Consider the following 23,155-nt stretch of genomic DNA (forward strand, 5'->3'; position numbering starts at 1 on the left):
ATAAACATCTTCTAATCCAGCGTCTCCATCTATAAAACACCCCTTTATTCCAGATGGAAGAAAACACTAATGGAACAATACTAGGTGACATTGCTTCTTGTGAATATTCTAACTTTCTATTATTGTGAACTGCTTGGCCTCTCCTCTTCTGATATGTGGGTGAGTTGGGCTGTTCCCTTCAGCTCTTTGAAGATAAAATGTTGCCTAGTCTCCCTATATTATAAAAATGAATTTCTGTCTGTCTGTCTGTCTGTCTGTCTGTGCTCTAATGCGAACCAAACGGCTGGACCGATCTTCACCAAATTTGGTACAGAGATACTTCAGGTATCCGGGAAGGTTTAAGACGAGACTCCAACTCACTCGGACGTACCGTTGCTGAGATACAGCATTCCAAACACAGTGCCCCCCCCTTAGCCAATACAAACCTGCAAGTCTTTCACTTATATTCCAACTGCAATACACATGGTCACTCCACATGCACAATACAACACTGATATCCAAACTGAGATACACGTATCAGAGGATTAGATACACAGATCAGCACACAGTGTCACACTCCAGAAGATTAGATACACGCGTCTGCACACAGTCCCACAAACCAGAGGATTAAATACGCACTTCTGCACACAGTTCCACACACTGAAGGATTTGATACGTGCGTCTGCACACAGTTCCACATGCCGAAGGATTAGATACACGCGTCTGCACAAAGTACCACACCCCGGGGGATTGGATACATGCATCTGCACACAGTACCACATGCCAAAGGATTGGATACAGGCATCTGCACACAGTTCCACACACCAGAGCATAAGATATGCACGTCTGCACACAGTACCACATGTCGTCGGATTAGATACGCGCGTCTACACACAGTTCCACACTCCAGAGGATTAGATACGCGCGTCTGCAGACAGTTGTACACGCCATAGGATTAGATACACGTGTCTACACACAGTTCCACACACCAGAGCATAAGATATGCACATCTGCACATAGTACCACATGCCGCAGGATTAGATATGTGTGTCTACACACAGTTCCCCACGCCGTAGGATTAGATACGCGCCTCTTCACACAATACCACACAGGGGAGGATTAGATACGTGTGTCTGCACACAGTACCACACTTTGGAGGATTAGATACATGCCTCTGCACACAGTACCACAAGTCAGAGAATTAGATGTGCGTCTCAGCACACAGTACCACACGGGGGAGGATTAGATACGCTCATCTGCACATAGTACCACATGCCAGAGGATTAGATATGCGCATCTGCACACAGTACCACACAGGAGAGGATTAGATACGCACATCTGCACACAGTACCACATGCTAGAGGATTAGATACACACATCTGCACACAGTACCACACGCCAGAGGATTAGATACGCGCGTCTGCACACAGTACCACATGCTGTAGGATTAGATATGCACGTCTACACACAGTTCCACACGCAATAGGATTAGATACACGCCTCTTCACACAATACCACACTTTGGAGGATTAGATACGTGTGCCTGAATACACTACCACACTTTGGAGGATTAGATACATGCCTCTGCACACAGTACCACAAGCCAGAGAATTAGATACGCGTCTCAGCACTCAGTACCACACCCCAGAGGATTAGATACGCGCATCTGCACACAGTACCACATGCCGTAGGATTAGATACATGCGTCTACACACAGTTACACACGCCGTAGGGTTAGATACGCGCCTTTTCACACAATACCACACAAGGGAGGATTAGATACGCACATCTGCACACAGTTCCACACACCAGAGGATTAGATAAGCACGTCTGCACTCAGTACTACATGCCGTAGGATTAGATACACGCGTCTGCTTACAGTTCCACATGCCAGACGATGAGCTATGCACGTCTTCACACAGTTGTACACGCTATAGGATTAGATACACGCGTCTGCATACAGTACCACATGCTGTAGGATTAGATACGCGTGTCTACACACAGTACCACACTTTGGAGGATTAGATACATGCCTCTGCACACAGTACCACATGCCAGATAATTAGATACGCGTCTCAGCACACAGTACCACACTGGGGAGGATTAGATACGCGCATCTGCACAAAGTACCTCACGCCAGAGGATTAGATACACCGGTCTGCACACGGTACCACAACGCCAGAAGATTAGATATGCGCATCTGCACATAGTACCACATGCCGTAAGATTAGATATGCACGTTTGCACACAGTTTCACTTACCGAAGGATTAGATACATGCTTCTTCACACAATGCCACACAGGGGAGGATTAGATACACACATCTGCACACAGAACCACACTCCAGAGGATTAGATATGTGCATCTGCAAACAGTACCACACCAACAAGGATTAGATACTTGAGTCTAAACACAGTACTACACGGGGAAGGATTAGATACAGCATTACTCCAGGTATCCATAACAACTGATCATAGGTTTTTCACTGATATCCAAAATGAAATACACACAATCACATGACGCTTATGGACATACACACAAACCACATACAAAATACACCAGTGCAAAATTGGACATTTCTTATGGGGCCACTACACAAACATAAAATGTAATATACCCGTGCGAAGCCGGGTCCTCCCTCTAGTATACAATACAAATGTAGTGTATTATTACTCATAGCTAACGTCCTCTGCCTTTGTGGTGTAGTCAGGATTAAAGGCTAGGAATAACTTTTAAAAAAAATAAATTTAGTGCATTTTGGGCTAAAAATATATTTTGTTTTTTTATTTGATCCCCTCCCCATCCCCTATTTTCACTTAATGGTGCCAAGAAAGCAGTGATAGTAATCTGTATTAGATAAGATACGATAATCCTTTAATAGTCCCACCATGGGGAAACTCAGTGTGTTACAGCAGCATGGATAATACAATAATATATTACAAGAAAGAACATATACAAGCTCATAGCAGATAGTAAAGATACTAGGAGACATAGCAACTAAAAGAAATAGAAAGACTTCAGGATCATTTAGTTCTCTGTGTGGAGTGATCTTCGCTTAGCCTGATATAGATTATACAGCCTGACCGCAGTTGGGAGGAAGGATCTCCGATAGCTCTCCTTCTCACACTTGGGGTGAATCAGTCGGTCACTGACAGTATTGCCCAGTGCTATCACGGTCTCATACATGGGATGGGAATTGTTCTCCAGCATGGCGCTCACCACGGACAGTATCCTTATCATCCACCACCTCTACTGGGTCCAGAGGGCCCACCCAGGCCAGAGCTGGCCCTTCTAACCAGCCTGTCAAGTCTATTTCTGTCCTTAGCTGGTCTGTTACTCCCCCAGCAGATCACTCCAAAGAAGATGGCTGATGCTACCACAAACTCCAAAGGCCCTAAGAAGTGGCCCCTGGATTCTAAAGTCCCTCAGCCTCCTGAGCAGGTAGAGGCTGCTGTGCCCCTTTCTGTGCAGCGCCTCCAAGTGATCAGACCAGTCCAGCTTATTACTGAGGAGCACACCTAGTTACTTGACTATCTCAATGTCTGTCCCTTGGATGTCCACCATCCTGACCATGTAAGAGAAATCAAGTTTCCAAGTACCAACTGCCTGCTGAGCCTGTGATAGATCGAGGGAGGCAATGTTATAAGTAGAGGGAAAGAGAAACAGCCTGAACCAATGAGGAGACAAGAAGTCTCAGATTACTGCAGATCCCTTGTAGGCATTGTATCTGCTGTAGTCACAAACCACAGCTCTCTGTAATACTTCTGAATCTAGTAGAAGGTAGTGAATGGTAGCAAAAGGGGGTAGGGAATGGGCTTTTTAAAGACATCCAGATACTGGTAGGGCACTATTTACAAGGTGAAAACCCGCTCAACCCCATAGCATCCAACCATTCCGGAACTGGTGGGCCAGTCCTGTGGACGGCAGGTGGTATGTTCAGGCTTCAGCTCTATATGTGTCCATTTCACAAAGGTGAAGCAGGAAGACAACAGCTCTTGCTCCACCATTCACCCCCTAAGCATGCTACTGGTGTCTTAGAGACAGGCAGGCTCAATGTTTTTATACAACATAAATCCTCCTGGTCCAAGAGCCGAACTGGAGTGTACTTTACATATTTTTTTGCATTTTACTGTATGGGGCTATACGGAAGGTGCATTATACTGTATGGAGGCCCTAAGGTGGCATTACCCTGTGTGGGAGCATAAAGCAACTGTACAGGATTGGGCATGGTCATAGTGGCATGTGTGAGGTTAGAGGTGTGGCTTATCATATATAACTTTGCAATAGTGCAAATTTTGTCCTTATGTTTGTCATCCAAAATTTAGGACATATACCCAACTTACTTTACTTATTATAGTGTTTAATGCCATGGGAGACCAAAAATAATACTGTCTGACAGGTTTACTAGCTAAAAAGTGGGAAAATTTGTACTTTGGGCAACACATTGGGGGTAGCCATGGATAACAGACAGCTGAAAGCACAAAGACCCAAATTCAGAGAGTGACATGCCGTGATCAGGTTCAGGCTCCTCCTGCTCTATATTTTAAGTATTGATCTCAAATAAAAGGGTGCACAAATCTCACAAATCTAAATATATTGAGTGCATATATTTTGTGGGAATCGATTCCAGACAGGGATGCTGTGGCACCCAAGGATATCTTGCAAAATTCACCAGAGGGCTGCAACACTCTGGTTGGGAGGATGAACACACGCCTTCGTGCAACATTATCTGCGTCACTAGAACGGTTTTTGTCTTTTGGTAAAAATTATTTGGTAGAGGTGTCTTTGGGGAAAAAAAAAATTCTAGAGATGGGCTGAGTCTTAAAGGTCAGGAAACAGTGCTCAAAGGGGTTAGTGTGCACTCCTTGGCAAAGGCGACCTAGTACTTATATATCTTCATACAGTATAACGTGTAATAAAATCATGGACGCCATCTTCCAGACAGCTGCATATACAGAACCTCTTACAGTTTGGAGGATGTGGTTAGATATTTAAATTACTTTCATTTAGCAAGCGTTTCGTTCATCTCTCAGGAGTCTCTGCAAAATATCCCCTGGTATTTCCTTGCGTGGGACATCAGGACACCTCCTCCAAGGCGTGGAGGACAATGAGGAAGTATCAGAGCTAATAAGTTTAGTTTGACATATGAGATTTGTATGACTAAGCAATGGTATTTGGGCTCTATGGCAAAGCTGTGTCTCTTCGTGCTAGGCTGTGGGCCATTCCTTAGGGTTGTCCTGTGTCTACTTACACTCTCAGAAGGTAATTACATTCTGATTTCTTAATTAATTAATTACGCCAGATGACTGTTACAGTTTCAGCTGTTAGACAGATATGGAGAGAAAGAGATTGATGATAGTTGGATGGATGGATAGATAGATAGATAGATAGATAGATAGATAGATAGATAGATGATAGATAGATAGATAGATAGATAGATAGATAGATAGATAGATAGATAGATGCTATATTTCTAAGATGTTTGATGCATATTATATACTATTGTATCCTATTGTATCTATTTTACTTAATGTTATTATTGAATGTCTTGAAGATGGGAGGAAATGTAGGCACTTGTGCTGACTTGTGGGGTTGGGGTCTTGACCAAATATACAAACCATATAGTTTGTATGTTCCCTTGTGGTTATATAGGTTCCCTCCTAGTACTTCGGTCTCCTTCCACGCTCCAAAACCATGCCAATGGGTTATTTTGGAAGCTAGATTGTGAGGACAGGGATGGACATGAGTGATGGCGATTTGCCGTGAAATAGGTTGGCCCTGTATATATGAATAAATTAAGATAATAACAGAAAATGTAAACCATTGAAATATTAGCAATTTCAGTATATTATTTCCCTAAAGTTGTATACTGTACCATATGGAAGAGTACAATAGTGAATATAATACCAGCAACGTATCACTCAGATGAGTGTCATCATTACATACTGCTGGGTAGTACATGGATGGAAAACCCCATGCTGGATGGATGACGCAGGCCTACAACTTACACTTCCTTAATTTTGCCTAAGGACATGCAAAACCGATTTTAATGCTACTTCATTTATCATTCGACATGTCATTGTTATAATAGACCTGATATTACAAGAGTAGTGAGCCAAGTCCTTGTGACTGTCATTGGCATCCATGGTATATTCAGCAAACATACATTTCCAGACTGACAAAGCCACAAGTAACGTCTCATGATATGTTCTCAATCATTTCCTTTAAGTTGAAAGTTTCTGTCACAGCTTCCTCTCCCTCTGAATCTTTCTATGGTGCTCAGAATAGACTATAGAAACTTACTGTAAAGTTGTGTAATGTCGTCACAGAATGTTCTTTATCAGCTGAAGGCTGGAAGATGATGACAGGAAGGTTAAAGAGGTTAACTGGAGGCGTTATTTTTTTTAACAAATAGCTCTGAATTGCATAAGAATTAAAAGAAGCAATACCTACTGTACATATCCCAGGTGCCCTGCTGGTCTCCACTTCCCGACCTCTCTCGACACATAGGAAATGCAGCTCAGCCAATCACTGACTCAGGCAGGTCAACATGGTGGCCAGTGATTAGACGAGCTCCATTTCCTATGCATTAGGAGTAACCGTGAATTATTGGGTCACCCGGGAAGCTTCAAACTGGAAAGGTGAGAAATTGGTGAGAATTGCTATATAATTTATTTTTCTCTGCCATTTTGAGCTCTCTGGAAACAAAAAGTCTCCTCTAGAGAACCCCTTTAGAGAATTCTTCCGGGTTCTACTAAGATATTAGTGGAATTTCTGGGGGCCAGTGGCCCCGTGGTTAACACTGCAGCCTTGTAGCGCTGGAGCCCTAGGCTCAATCCTGCCAAGGGAAAAAAAACATCTGCAAGGAGTTTGTATATTCTCCCTGTGTTTGCGTGGATTTACATCCCATATTCCAAAGACATACAGCTAGGGAAAAAAAACGTACATTGTGATCTCTATATGGGGCTCACAATCTACATTAAAGAAATTTTAAAAAAAAGATTTTTGTGGAATTTCTGTAAAATATATTATTGAAACATTTATATGATGGTGGTCTTGTGGTTAAAACTGATAAGGTTGCAGACTGCACTATACGGTATGGATAAGGGCACTTTCAAACCTGCGTCTGGTGTCCAGTTTGTGCAATCTGGCCAGTTTCCGTCTTCAGTTCCAGTGAAACTGGACAGGAGATGGAAACCCGGCGGTCAGTTTTCAAACCCATTTGAAAATGCCTGTGTGCATTTTCTGTCTTTTTTTAGCTGGACACAAAGTTGTTCATGCAGGACTTTGTGTCTGGTTAAAAAAACGGTTTTCCCGCAGACAGGCAGAAAGCGCACACAGGTGGCCACTTTTGCAAACCCATTGAAGTGAATTTGTTTGAAAACTGACCGCCGGGTTTCCGTCTCCCATTCAGTTTCGCGGGGCAGGAGATGGAAACCGGACGGATTGCACAAACTGGACACCGGGCGCAGGTGTGAAAGCACCCTAAGCATGTGACTGTTTATACCAGGGTTATATCAGGAAACTTTATAACTGTCATACAGTTGTGCATTGACAATAAGGGCTGATTGTGGGGAAATCCTTAAAGGTTGGGGCCCCAGGTGGCGTAAACACCGTGGTTGGGCCGCGGTGTAAACGCCGCAGAAAAAGATGCGGCATATTACAGTCACAGGAAGGTGGATGGTATTCTAGAGAATCCCATCCCCACAGTGCCAGAAAAAATGCACTGCAAACATGCGTCGATTTCCAAAACCGTTGCAGTTTTTGGAATCAATATACCTACTGAAACACCAGCGGTTTCCCTATAGGTATAATTGAAACAGAAGGTCCGCTGAGGAAACCTCTGGGGACTTTCTGTGAGTCGCTGAAGGAAAAACCGCAATGCGTCATCGCCACAGTTTTTCCTGCGGCACTTTTTTGCTATGGGACGCTACGTGGGGCTTTAGCCTTAATGGTGAGTAAATCTTATCATTAAGAAATATGCAAAAAAATAGTCAGACTATGTACATTGTATATTCTGAGGTTAAAACACAGACTTTTTTCCCCAGGAGATGATATCACATCACCTGAAAATGTCACCTTTCAAACAGGATTTTTTGAACACGTTTTAATCTGGGACCACGACAAAAGCAATATAGATGGCGTTTTATATGAAATTCAGTATACAAGGTAAGACATAGAGAGTATGTAATCTTATGTGTAGCATGATACAAGAATGCAAATACAACCTCTGCACAACGCACAGTCTCAAAAAGTCATTGAGTGGACGATGGTATTGTACATTACGAGATTTGTCAGAAGTTAATTGCCCTATGTGGCAAAGATCTATAAAAATATAATATCTCTAGGGCATCAATATGCCAATGTAACGAATGCAAACTATCACGGTCCCTAATCTGGTAATAAAAGCTAACATGCGATGTGTCATATAAAGAATGCACAAAACCTGTGAATGAACCAGAAAATTGCAAAAGTGAAAAAATATAGAGCAGAAAATAGAAAATGTGATAAATGCCAGAAGCGACAGATATAAAGTACTAGATGAAAAAGATATAAATGATAGAATTGGGAAAGGATTCCTAACAAGCATCGTCCCTCACCGGAGGATTTCACATAAGGCATCTGTCCTGCTACTATTATTTATATAATCTTACTTTGGGGCACCCTTTAGTAATTTACGTTTTGTACTGTGGTGTCCGCTTCCAACATGTTTGTGTTGTTTAATGTTTGGATCCTTCCACGTCATCAATATCTGATAGCAGTGGCGTAACTAGGAATGGTGGGGCCCCCGTGCAAACTTTTGACATGGGGGCCTCCCCAGCTGGCATCTAAGACCCCGACCGACTGACCCCCCTACATTCCTGCGCACACTATTATGCCCCATAGTGGCCCCTGCACAGTATTATTCTCCTAGTGGCCCCTGTACACAGTGTTATGCTCCATTGTGGACACCCATGAACAATTATTATACTCTAGGGTCTTTTCAGACCCAGAGTATAATAATCAGAGACCTAAGGGGGATATAAACATAAAAAACATTGTTACTTACCTATCCTTGGCTCCTCTGCACTCCCCGCTGATGTTGGCCATATGACGTACGGGATGTCATGTGACCCGAGGCCTGCGTCTCGACGTTTAAGGCCGCAGGCCACGGTCATGTGATGTCAGGGATGTCACACAAGTAGGCCCGAAGCCTGCCGGGGTAGCTGCTACGGCTGCTACCCCGGAAGTTACGGCCCTGTCTGATAGGTGGAAGTTCAGGTGCTCAAAATGACAGTACCGCATCATTATTCACACATCCTGAAAGTTGTGCTGCAATACCAAGTGCAGCTCCTACGCAATGTTCAGCAATGAGCTTGGTATTCTGTGAAAAGGCCACAGTGCTCACCCAAACGCACGTCTCTACAATCAGCTGATCTGTGGCGGTCCAAGGTGTCAGATCACCACAGGTCTGATATTGATGACCTATCTTAAGGATAGGCCATCGAAACTGCTATCCCAAAAAACCTGATTTCCAATAACTGATTTACAAACATTATAAAATTTTGGACAATAAGAATTGAAAAGCTCAAAAACATAAGTCTTAGGCATAGGAGTTACCAGGGGTGTATAACTACTTGGGGTAGCAGCAGTAGTGGGTGCCACAAGGCCCGCAACATCTGGGGGCCCGGCTGCAGCAGCTAACACTGCAAGTTTTTTTTTTTTTTTTAATAGGCCACTATCTGCTGGAGTACCTCCAGCAGGTAACGGGCCCTGTTTACTTACCAATCTTGGCTCCTGCTCACGGCCACCGGCGCTTTCCCTTCTGCAGAGACAGCTAAGAGCAGGAGCCGGGATCGGCAAGTAAGGGCATGGGCCCGCAATCCCCTCAAACACTATCATTATATTCAATTCACCATGGGGCCCCCCATTCCTAGTTATGCCACTGTGAGTTACTGAATACTAATAAAATTGGCAGTATCTACCACACAGTATAGACATTTTACTCCCAGCTTCCATGCTTTGTTCTATAAGTGGTAGATTTCATCTTATTTTACTGTTCTCTTTTAGTTATGGCTCCAACTGGACATCTGTCCCTCATTGTCACTTGATAAGCAACCAGTCATGTGATCTCACCGTGGAGACCTTGCCAAAGAGTTTAGGTTATATTGGAAGAGTCAGAAGTGTTCTTGGAAACAAGACTTCCTCTTGGTCTCGATCAACACGACACACCTTTAAAGAAGGTGAATAATTCTATGGGTTTTATTTGTAGGCTGGTGAATATTGTCTGTAAGTTATGCCGTGACTACTGACCTGTAAGGCTCGGTTCACATCTGCATTGGAGTCTCCGTAGGATTCCATCTAAAATTGGCAGATTCAAAGTCCTGAAACCCAATGGACACCTAGTATAACCCCATTGTAATACATGGGGTCCACGGGTAACCGATTTTTTAGCGGATGGGCTCTCCATCTTTTGGGTACACATGTGAACCCGAACTTAGCGTAAGGAAGGCTTGGGGCGCTAATATAATCAGAGAAGTAGACATTCAGACATCTATAGACATTGTGTTTCTTCCGTTTCCTACGTCTGTTAGTAGGCTCTTGTAGAGTTTGTATGTGACATATATACTCACCATCTGATTTTCACACAGTCATCCTTCCTCCACCATCTGCAGTGTTTGAAGTGGATGGATCTTCAATAAATGTTGAGCTTACTTTAGCCAAGATCACGAAAGGCAATGTGACTTGTGACTTCAAGGATTATTTCCCGTTTAATCGCATATATAATGTACTAATCCGGCGAACCAAAGATAATCACACGGTAAGAGGCTGCAAATATGTGTGTGGGTACAAGGGTGGTAAGATATGGCTACATTTAGGATATGCTGATATACTGAGTTCTGGTGAAACACTCTCCGTAAAGTCTGACCAAAAATACACATTGACTTGATGTTTGGCCAGAAACATTCCATCAACTGGCTAGATCCTAGTCTTACCAAGGCCTTGAGTTCAAAGCCCTGTAGCATGTACGAGATGAACTTTGGTCTTCTGCACTTCAGTAATAGGAAGTATGTTATTAACAGTAAGAAGCTCTCACGATCTTCTCAATTATTGTCACACCCCCGAAACCTCTGTGCACAGGACGTACAGCAAACCATTAAAAACTGAAGTCTCACTAGAGTCTACTTTCTATATATCACATGTTCTATTGTAGGACATGCACTGATATAGTCACACAACTCATAAAGGTCATATGTTGGGGTAATGTGGTTTTTAGCTCCTTAGTCTTGTTCTTTTTAGTTTCTGCAGGTGAAAGATACAGAAAGTTTCAGTATTACAGGCCTTACTGGATCAAATGAATATTGCTTGAGTGTCCAGCCATCGATAGAATCACGCACAAACATTGGAGAAGCATCTCCAGAAAGCTGCATATATCTCCCGGAACAAGGTAAGACAATGTTACGTGCCCATACATAAAGAGAAATGTTGATGATGGACTGGCTTAAGGTGACCATAAACCATAGATCACTGTTGGCCAAATGGCAGCAATGGCTCCCAATTTCTGTGTACACATACATGTTTGGTTTGTCCAAGTGAATGGGGAGACAGAAAGAAAACCTAAGTCAGACATCTCTGGGTGTAGCTTATCTCTAGTCATAACCAAACGGACCAGGTGAACATCCTCAACATCTCTGATCGGGAAGAGTCAGGAGGACTTCTCAATGATATGGGCTGACACTGATCTAAAGTGTATGGGGGAATTAATCTGTGTATGGTGGTCTAGGTTGATGTAGAAGGAAGTAATGGAAGATATTCCACCAACAGAGGTGTCTGGTCGTTGCTTATTTTCAGCAGCCTATTGAAAGCACATGCACTCTTAGTCAAACCAAGCATGCGTATATAGGGGCAGGTAATGTGAACGGTTATTGAAGGTGTATGGCCAACATTATCTTTAGTAATTCACTAATTACTAACCAATATCATTAGCTGGGCAGAGATCGGGGTATGTGTCTATATTATATATGCATTATCTGGTCTAGTTACTTTGGAAATCATAGTAGAAGAAGTAATGTACAAAGATATAGTATGAATTATGGTTTATTGTAAGGACTTTATATATTTATATATCTTTATATTTTGTCTGTATATTTTCCCATTTGTCCCGTTTACTGACATCCATATCTGCTTATGTCATCCCAGGGCTGTCCAACGTTACTCTTCTGATCCTGGCGGTCTGCTTCTTGAGCTTTTTGGTCCTATTGATCTGTGTCAATTTATTCATCTGTCTGTATGTGCGAGGAGTTGTGACGACCCCTAAAACACTGGTAAGTTGATGGAAGACAAATTAGTTCCAAATATACATAATTTTATTCAGAAATGGGAAAAATTGTCAAAATTGTTGGAAGGTTACACTTTGGATCTTGTCAGTATTTACCAAGAGCATCACGAAATACTGACAGATTCCCGTACTAGGTATAGAGAGCAGTGTGAGGTGGGTGGTCCTGCTCTGCTTTCTCCCCACCTGGTTGGCCTGATAGACAGCTTTCTCCCTCTTTGCTTAGCTATTATACTGTATATATACTCTACAACATAATCTAAAATACCTTGTGCATTGACCCTGTAGCATTGTGAATATATGAACAAAACTTCTACTCTAAAGGGGGAGCCCAAATAGCCCCATAGACATTACCAGATTCTCCAGTCTAGTATATGGCTCTCCAGTTGGCTGGTTTGGTGAAGGGCCATAGGCAGATACAAGTCCTCTATCAGGTTTTATACCTGAGACATATTGATAAGAATGTGTCCCTTATATATTTTATGTTACTTTGCATCTAAACGCTAAAATTATGTATGTTCTCCAGAAGTCTCTCATTCAAAGAAGTTGGTCCTGGATGGATAAACCTGCCTCTCCTGTTATTGAAACGACCCTATGTTGGGAAATTGGCTTCAAAGATCATCTGATGGCCGAGCCTAGAGATTCCCCCATGCGTAGCAGTGCAGACAGTGGCTTTGGAAGTCAACTCTTCGTAAACACCATATTAAAACCTTGCCCAATGTCTTTTGAGAGCTCTCCAGAGGAAAAAGATGTAACCGAGCCAAAGGCAAATTCTGAGTTGTTTTCCGTACAAGAAGAAATCCCCAACAGAAGTGTCCAAGGAGAAGACAGTGGTATCAGCCTATCTACAGGTTCCCCAACCTTGAAGCGTACGAGCAGCCATAATGATACTCCGTATAGAGGAAACACACAGAGTTGTGATGACTGTGGAGAGGAAATAGTGGTTAATGTGCGACAGGGCTACCTGAAACAATTAGAACCAGAGAAGAATCAAAACTCCAATGAAGATCAAGAAATGGAGAATCCGTGGCAAATACAAACTAAAGACTACTTGTCACAAAGGCCAGAGACGCTATGCAAGGACCAAATGGACTTATTCCAAGAGCCATGGATTCAGGTCCCAGAAACATTTCAGACTAATATACCACTTACAGTAGCTTTCAGCCCTTTTAGCCGGGTACTATGGGATATAGAAGCCAGTGCACCATCCCTGGGAGATGTGGAGATCCTAGACACTAGATCCTGATTTTTTGTGTTAGTGCTATTGTAACATCTCTGCCTGTTCGGGCCTCTGCGCCACCCTCTGCTCGCATGCTGCGGCGCCGGAGGCGTGTGCAGTTTGACAATTTGCTTAAGGTTTTTAGTTGCACTGTGTGAACACGGCTCTGTCCTTAATTGGATTTGCACCACACCCGTCTTCTGCCAAGGTTGCCTCTGTTCATTAAGTGGTTTATCTGTCTTGCCTGTGATTGACAGCTTTTCTTCCTGTCAGGTTCTGGGCGGGTTCTTCCTTCCCTATTTAGTCTTGGCTCACAGTCACACTGGTGCCGGTTATTGCCCTTGCTTTCTGGTATCGCTTGCTGTTATTTACTTGTATTCTTATCCTTGACCTCTGGCTTCTTACTGACTATTCTCTTGACTCCGATTTGGCACTGCATCGCTCTCTTGTTACCGAACCCTGGCTAGCTGACCTTCCCTTTGTTGTTGTGCGTCTTGTCTGCGTTTTGTGTTTCACGTATTCAGGGAGGGTTTGTCCTCGTGGTTGTCGCCTATCACCTAGGATAGGGTCTGGCAATAGGAAGGGAAAGTGGGGGGCTTCAGTTTAGGGCTCACTGTCCCTTGTGCCCCTCCCTCCAGGGTTCACCAGCAGCTTCTGGGGAATTATCATCTGCTATTCCCTAACAGCTATATCTATAAACATATAGACCAGGGAACTAAATAAGAAAGCACCTGAAGGTTGTAAGGGATTAGTGGAAGGTGTGAGAGGTGGAAAGAATATTTAGCGTCAGACAGTAATAATTGGAATATTACTAGTTTGTAAAAAGTTGGCCTGGAAACCCTATTTATAAAGCCGATGTAGCTTTATTTACATTTCATTACCACCGTATAACAGTATTAGCCTATTTTATATCTTGAAGGTAACCTGTCCCTATGAAAATATCCGCTATATTGGCAGCATGTTATAGAGCCAGAGGAGATGAGCAGATTGATATATAGATTTGTGGGGAAAGATTCAGTATGACTATATATTGATGTTTGCCTTTTCTAGGCTTAGGAGTCCAGTGGGTGGTGTTCACCAAATAGGACCACCCCTCCTGCTCTGTAACATACACTGTCTACCAATAAGTAGTTGGAAACCAGTGGTCCGAGCGGCACGAGCGGAAATAACAGCCTCAACCTTCCGCATGCTTTCCGCAAGTCCTTGTATTTCGGCTAGTGGTATTTTATTCCATTTGACTTGGAGAAGACAGGTAAGTTCTTTCACCGATTTTGGACGGCTGCTGCACCCCTTAGTTCGGTGATCCAACTCATCCCAAAGGTGCTCGATAGGGTTCAAGTCTGGGCTCTGGGCAGGCCAGTCCAACCTGATTGTCACTGTACCAAGCCATGGTAGACCTCGCTACATGACAGCTGGCGTTGTCACCCTGGAAGTAACATTGGTCCGACCCATAGAACCGCCATAATGTAGGAAGCACACTGTTATCTAAAATAGTGCAATAGGTGTCGGCGTTGAGTTTATCATGCACTGGGACCAAGGGTCCCAGTCCATACCAGGAGAAACACCCCCAGACCATAACTCCACCTCCGCAGAACTTTACTGGGTGTCCAAATACTTATTTGTAGACAGTGTAATACTGGCAGATCAGGTGCTTTAGATAGTTCCCCTTTAACTTGTCACCACAGAACAGTATTATATTTAGTCTATAGAACTACATCTTGGCTTAATGAAGGAATACAATACACACGACTGACAGTCCATTATTGTTACTTGTTCCTAAATAGGGTCATAAAAGAGTTAATGTGAAAAAAATGACGTGAGTCTGTATTTGCACTTTCATCTACAAGGACTGCGCTATATAAGTGCACATACACCTGGCGCCTAAAGTTTGGCCAAAACAGCAAAATTTCTTGCACGTTATGTTTTAACATAAGCCTTATATTAACGTATAATCTTGCACTACACAGCTGTTTAACCCTAATACAAGTGATATACCGTACTTCTGCGTATTATGTCATTTTTTAAAAAACTTTTTATTAATTTTTATAATACCAACATTTTCTACAGAGCTGTGAAGAGATTGCCATTACTCACATCAGTACTGATAGATATAGAAAGTTGTCTATGTTGTGGGCCTGTGTATCCTCCTAGATCACAATACGCTATCAGTATGCACACTAGTATGTATATATATATTTATTTGTATATATTTTTAGAATACTTGATCATTGTACATACATATGTATTGGTCCGATTCTTTCTTCTTCATTTTTATAATAAATTATAAAAAAAAACTTGGCTAATGTCTTCCATGCAGTATAATACAGTAATACTGGAACACTTAAGTGCGGTAAGTTTTTTTTTTTTTTTTTTTACCATTTGACATTGTAATGCAATTAAGGTTAGCCCCTTATAGTCAATGGCTATTCATGAGGAAGCTTGAAAATTTCTACTGCCGCGTCACTGCAATGACTGGTGCGGTTCGCAGGAATACAACCGCCTAGTGACATGCCACCAATGTCTACCCTGACACAAACCCTTCAAATGGTTATATTAGATACCTATGGAAAAATACTGTCTGCCTTGTAGAGAAATGTAAAAAAAAATTGTGGTTTCCTGTTTTGAAAAGCATAGCAGCCAACGCTTTTCAGGACTGACAAAAAGAAGGCTTTCAGACGTAAATCATTTAGACGCTTGCCAAAGATGTTTGACATATGTCTGCCACCTCGATGTGTGGTTACTGTGCTACAATGTACTTCAGTGATGGGGTGCATCCTAGTTTTTGATGAGGAGCGGTTTGCATCCTAAATGTCCCATATTTAGTCCTGTAGGTGATGTGTCTATTCCAACAGATCACTGATCCGGACTTGCCCTTGGGCCATTATGGTTAGGAGCACTGGCTCCATTGTTATTGGAGCATACTGTAACCTAAGGCCTGGGTCACATCTGCGCATGGGTTTCCATTTGGGGAGTCCGCTTGGGGACCCCCTGAACGGAAATCTAATCTGCATAATCTCTCTCTCTCTCTCTCTCTCTCTCTCTCTCTCCCTCTCCTCTCTCCTCTCTCCTCTCTCCTCTCTCCTCTCTCCTCTCTCCTCTCTCTCTCCCCCCACGTCTACACAGCCAGTAGGTGGCGAAGCAAGGAGCTGACCTGTGTCAGCTCCTTGCTTTAGCCGCGTATGTGTTCAACTCTGGACGCAGATCTGAGTTGAAATCGGGACATACCTCCCTCCAACCAGGACCGCGGGACACGTCACCGAAATCGGGAATGTCCCGCGGAAATCGGGACGGTTGGGAGGTATGCAGAGGGTGCTGCCGCGAGGTGGACGCCAGGGCTGAAGAGCCGCGGAATCCGCCTGAAGAAAGGGCAGCTCGCTTCTATTTTTCTGTGAGTGGAAACATACCGCTGACAGAAAAAAGTAAGCTAGTGGGCTATATAGACCTCTATTATGAGGAGTCGGATTTTAACGTGGATTCAGTGCCAAAATCCGCACCCTCTTGCCCCGTGTGAATGAGCCCTTAAAGTTATTAGTAGTCCTGCATATCTTGAAAAACTCTCGCTATATAGTATTTAGGACTCCTTGGTGAATCAGTCGTAGGCCAGCCTTGACTGCTACAGCAGGGAATGCATGGATGTATTTTCCTTGCTATATATTGAACAAAATAGATTCCTCAAGCACCCCCATTCTCCTGCTCAATGGGGGTCTGAGTGGTTGGACCTCACTGTTCTGTAACTTACCTCTTATCCTATAGATAGGGCATAACTGCTTTGATCACAAAGCCCCTTTAACACTAGAATTTTTTTTCATGTCATACAGGATGGTGACTGGTTCATGTTAAAAAGGAAAATAGCCCAAAAATTACATGTCAATATTTTATAGATACGTCAAGGTAAAACTAGATGATTTTTTAAGATGAATTTATTGCCAATATCCAAATCTATATTGTGCCCATAGCTTTAAAGAACCACCCAGAGGTTTCCATTACTAGACGCCTCTGACATAACAACTATAAGATCAATGGTGTATTTTGCGTAAGATATCGTCTCGGAGGTTTTACAGATCCGCTCTGCTTCTTAGGTTTGTGGTTTCTGCACAGAACTGCATTGCATTTTGGATTAAGCTGACATACACCATTGATGTCATTTGCAGATAAGTTTCTTACAAAACCTCCTTTCCTTTGTGTGGTTTGTACAGGATAATGGAAGGATGAAATGCTTACCCATTACAGGAGATGAGTACGTGGATGTATTCACATTTTCATTGATGTATATGGGACATATACTCTCCGCGCCCATACCTGTCTCCAAATGCTAATTTTAGGATCATGAAGTGGCTATTGGGTCTACTTGTGTGAATTTTCTGTGTACCAGTACCTATTTTTCTGTAAATTAACCCACCAGTAGATGATGCCACACTTCATTGGTATTATAATAGGTCCAAATGGCCACCTACAATCATATTCTGTAGTCAATTGCAATAAGCCGCACAACAGAAACTCGCTAAGCCTTTTAAGTGCCGAATGTGTTCTCTTAAAGAGGACCTTTCACTATCTCCACCAACTCCTTTAGCACCTTGTAATGGGTGCCACTCCACTGATTCTGACGCAGCTAATTTTTTTTTTTCTAGCTCCACCATTACCATTGTTGTTAATTTGCACCTGTCAGGTAGGTGTATACATTTTATCACATACCTTGCCTGATCTTGCCTGAATCCACCCACCTGACAACACAGACCTTAAATAGTCTATCAAGCACCAAAATTAACAGCATTGATTGCTCAGGAACGGCGGAGGCTAGAGAAGAAATTCCAATAGTTACAGAATCAGTGGAGCAGCGGCTATTAAATGGTGCAAAGACCTAGATGTGGTAGAAGAGGTGAAAGGTCCTCTTTAAGTCAGAAGGACAGGAGAGTGAAAGCATTGTTCTCCTCTCCCTGCAGTCTATCAGCAGCACATGCTTTCTTTTAAGACTAACACATAGGAATGGCCTTAAGAATGGCTATTCTTTTCCTACCTTTAGCAGTCTTCTCCTCGCCACCATTCGGTAGCTATCCCAGTTTTATTAGGTATTAGAGATGAGCGAACACTAAAATGTTCGAGGTTCGAAATTCGATTCGAACAGCCGCTCAATGTTCGTGTGTTCGAACGGGTTTCGAACCCCATTATAGTCTATGGGGAACAGATACTCATTAAGGGGGAAACCCAAATCCGTGTCTGGAGGGTCACCAAGTCCACTATGACACCCCAGGAAATGATGCCAACACCTCTGGAATGACACTGGGACAGCAGGGGAAGCATGTCTGGGGGCATCTAACACACCAAAGACCCTCTATTACCCCAACATCACAGCCTAACAACTACACACTTTACACACTCAATACCACCTCTCTGACAGTAGGAAAACACCTTGAAACATGTGTATTTGGCACTTGCAGTGAGGAGAGCTTGTCACCAGCAGTGAATTTGGCCCTTGTAGTAAGTTGAGGTTGGCACCAACATTTGTTTTGAAAATCAGGGTGGATTGAGCCTCTAACCAGCAGAGTTTGGGCAAATTCATGGTGGAGGGAGCCTCTAAAAACCCCAGTTTGGACCAATTCATGGTGGAGGGAGCCTCTAACCAGCCCAGTTTGGGCAAATTCATGGTGGAGGGAGCCTCTAAAAAACCCAGTTTGGACCAATTCATGGTGGAGGGAGCCTCTAACCAGCCCAGTTTGGGCAAATTCATGGTGGAGGGAGCCTCTAACCAGCCCAGTTTGGACCAATTAATGGTGGAGGGAGCCTCTAACCAGCCCAGTTTGGACCAATTAATGGTGGAGGGAGCCTCTAACCACCCCAGTTTGGACCAATTCATGGTGGAGGGAGCCTCTAAACAGCCCAGTTTGGGCAAATTCATGGTGGAGGGAGCCTCTAAAAAACCCAGTTTGGACCAATTCATGGTGGAGGGAGCCTCTAACCAGCCCAGTTTGGACCAATTAATGGTGGAGGGAGCCTCTAAACAGCCAAGTTTGGACCAATTCATGGTGGAGGGAGCCTCTAAAAACCCCAGTTTGGACCAATTCATGGTGGAGGGAGCCTCTAACCAGCCCAGTTTGGGCAAATTCATGGTGGAGGGAGCCTCTAAACAGCCCAGTTTGGGCAAATTCATGGTGGAGGGAGCCTCTAACCAGCCCAGTTTGGACCAATTAATGGTGGAGGGAGCCTCTAACCAGCCCAGTTTGGACCAATTAATGGTGGAGGGAGCCTCTAACCAGCCCAGTTTGGACCAATTAATGGTGGAGGGAGCCTCTAACCACCCCAGTTTGGACCAATTCATGGTGGAGGGAGCCTCTAACCAGCCCAGTTTGGACCAATTCATGGTGGAGGGAGCCTCTAAAAAACCCAGTTTGGACCAATTCATGGTGGAGGGAGCCTCTAAACAGCCCAGTTTGGGCAAATTCATGGTGGAGGGAGCCTCTAAACAGCCCAGTTTGGGCAAATTCATGGTGGAGGGAGCCTCTAACCAGCCCAGTTTGGACCAATTAATGGTGGAGGGAGCCTCTAACCAGCCCAGTTTGGACCAATTCATGGTGGAGGGAGCCTCTAAACAGCCAAGTTTGGACCAATTCATGGTGAAGGGAGCCTCTAAAAACCCGTTTGGACCAATTCATGGTGGAGGGAGCCTCTAACCAGCCCAGTTTGGGCAAATTCATGGTGGAGGGAGCCTCTAACCAGCCCAGTTTGGACCAATTAATGGTGGAGGGAGCCTCTAACCACCCCAGTTTGGACCAATTCATGGTGGAGGGAGCCTCTAAACAGCCAAGTTTGGACCAATTCATGGTGGAGGGAGCCTCTAAAAACCCCAGTTTGGACCAATTCATGGTGGAGGGAGCCTCTAACCAGCCCAGTTTGGGCAAATTCATGGTGGAGGGAGCCTCTAAACAGCCCAGTTTGGGCAAATTCATGGTGGAGGGAGCCTCTAAAAAACCCAGTTTGGACCAATTCATGGTGGAGGGAGCCTCTAAACAGCCAAGTTTGGACCAATTCATGGTGAAGGGAGCCTCTAAAAACCCGTTTGGACCAATTCATGGTGGAGGGAGCCTCTAACCAGCCCAGTTTGGGCAAATTCATGGTGGAGGGAGCCTCTAAACAGCCCAGTTTGGGCAAATTCATGGTGGAGGGAGCCTCTAACCAGCCCAGTTTGGACCAATTAATGGTGGAGGGAGCCTCTAACCACCCCAGTTTGGACCAATTCATGGTGGAGGGAGCCTCTAAACAGCCAAGTTTGGACCAATTCATGGTGGAGGGAGCCTCTAAAAACCCCAGTTTGGACCAATTCATGGTGGAGGGAGCCTCTAACCAGCCCAGTTTGGGCAAATTCATGGTGGAGGGAGCCTCTAAACAGCCCAGTTTGGGCAAATTCATGGTGGAGGGAGCCTCTAAAAAACCCAGTTTGGACCAATTCATGGTGGAGGGAGCCTCTAAACAGCCAAGTTTGGACCAATTAATGGTGGAGGGAGCCTCTAACCACCCCAGTTTGGACCAATTCATGGTGGAGGGAGCCTCTAAACAGCCAAGTTTGGACCAATTCATGGTGGAGGGAGCCTCTAAAAACCCCAGTTTGGACCAATTCATGGTGGAGGGAGCCTCTAACCAGCCCAGTTTGGGCAAATTCATGGTGGAGGGAGCCTCTAAACAGCCCAGTTTGGGCAAATTCATGGTGGAGGGAGCCTCTAACCAGCCCAGTTTGGACCAATTAATGGTGGAGGGAGCCTCTAACCAGCCCAGTTTGGACCAATTAATGGTGGAGGGAGCCTCTAACCACCCCAGTTTGGACCAATTCATGGTGGAGGGAGCCTCTAACCAGCCCAGTTTGGACCAATTCATGGTGGAGGGAGCCTCTAAAAAACCCAGTTTGGACCAATTCATGGTGGAGGGAGCCTCTAAACAGCCCAGTTTGGGCAAATTCATGGTGAAGGGAGCCTCTAAACAGCCCAGTTTGGGCAAATTCATGGTGGAGGGAGCCTCTAACCAGCCCAGTTTGGACCAATTAATGGTGGAGGGAGCCTCTAACCAGCCCAGTTTGGACCAATTAATGGTGGAGGGAGCCTCTAACCACCCCAGTTTGGACCAATTCATGGTGGAGGGAGCCTCTAAACAGCCAAGTTTGGACCAATTCATGGTGGAGGGAGCCTCTAAAAACCCCAGTTTGGACCAATTCATGGTGGAGGGAGCCTCTAACCAGCCCAGTTTGGGCAAATTCATGGTGGAGGGAGCCTCTAACCAGCCCAGTTTGGGCAAATTCATGGTGGAGGGAGCCTCTAAACAGCCCAGTTTGGGCAAATTCATGGTGGAGGGAGCCTCTAACCAGCCCAGTTTGGACCAATTAATGGTGGAGGGAGCCTCTAACCAGCCCAGTTTGGACCAATTAATGGTGGAGGGAGCCTCTAACCAGCCCAGTTTGGACCAATTAATGGTGGAGGGAGCCTCTAACCACCCCAGTTTGGACCAATTCATGGTGGAGGGAGCCTCTAACCAGCCCAGTTTGGGCAAATTCATGGTGGAGGGAGCCTCTAACCAGCCCAGTTTGGACCAATTAATGGTGGAGGGAGCCTCTAACCAGCCCAGTTTGGACCAATTAATGGTGGAGGGAGCCTCTAACCACCCCAGTTTGGACCAATTCATGGTGGAGGGAGCCTCTAAACAGCCAAGTTTGGACCAATTCATGGTGGAGGGAGCCTCTAAAAACCCCAGTTTGGACCAATTCATGGTGGAGGGAGCCTCTAACCAGCCCAGTTTGGGCAAATTCATGGTGGAGGGAGCCTCTAAACAGCCCAGTTTGGGCAAATTCATGGTGGAGGGAGCCTCTAACCAGCCCAGTTTGGACCAATTAATGGTGGAGGGAGCCTCTAACCAGCCCAGTTTGGACCAATTAATGGTGGAGGGAGCCTCTAACCACCCCAGTTTGGACCAATTCATGGTGGAGGGAGCCTCTAACCAGCCCAGTTTGGACCAATTCATGGTGGAGGGAGCCTCTAAAAAACCCAGTTTGGACCAATTCATGGTGGAGGGAGCCTCTAAACAGCCCAGTTTGGGCAAATTCATGGTGGAGGGAGCCTCTAAACAGCCCAGTTTGGGCAAATTCATGGTGGAGGGAGCCTCTAACCAGCCCAGTTTGGACCAATTAATGGTGGAGGGAGCCTCTAACCAGCCCAGTTTGGACCAATTAATGGTGGAGGGAGCCTCTAACCACCCCAGTTTGGACCAATTCATGGTGGAGGGAGCCTCTAAACAGCCAAGTTTGGACCAATTCATGGTGGAGGGAGCCTCTAAAAACCCCAGTTTGGACCAATTCATGGTGGAGGGAGCCTCTAACCAGCCCAGTTTGGGCAAATTCATGGTGGAGGGAGCCTCTAAACAGCCCAGTTTGGGCAAATTCATGGTGGAGGGAGCCTCTAAAAAACCCAGTTTGGACCAATTCATGGTGGAGGGAGCCTCTAAACAGCCAAGTTTGGACCAATTCATGGTGGAGGGAGCCTCTAAACAGCCAAGTTTGGACCAATTCATGGTGAAGGGAGCCTCTAAAAACCCGTTTGGACCAATTCATGGTGGAGGGAGCCTCTAACCAGCCCAGTTTGGGCAAATTCATGGTGGAGGGAGCCTCTA

General features: G+C 44.6%; 1 protein-coding gene across 1 annotated transcript; it reads left to right on the forward strand.

The window, feature by feature from the left end:
- Positions 1 to 5,156: 5,156 nt before the first annotated feature.
- IL10RA (interleukin 10 receptor subunit alpha) lies at positions 5,157 to 13,571 on the forward strand. The gene is made up of 7 exons (XM_075278468.1): positions 5,157 to 5,240; positions 8,027 to 8,147; positions 10,029 to 10,201; positions 10,610 to 10,779; positions 11,259 to 11,406; positions 12,159 to 12,283; positions 12,821 to 13,571. The coding sequence occupies exons 1-7, from the start codon at positions 5,162 to 5,164 to the stop codon at positions 13,538 to 13,540; spliced, it is 1,536 nt and encodes a 511-aa protein (XP_075134569.1). The 5' UTR covers positions 5,157 to 5,161; the 3' UTR covers positions 13,541 to 13,571.
- The last annotated feature ends 9,584 nt before the right edge of the window (positions 13,572 to 23,155 follow it).

Source organism: Leptodactylus fuscus, chromosome 6, assembly GCF_031893055.1.
Source record: "Leptodactylus fuscus isolate aLepFus1 chromosome 6, aLepFus1.hap2, whole genome shotgun sequence".
Taxonomy (NCBI): Eukaryota; Metazoa; Chordata; class Amphibia; order Anura; family Leptodactylidae; genus Leptodactylus; species Leptodactylus fuscus.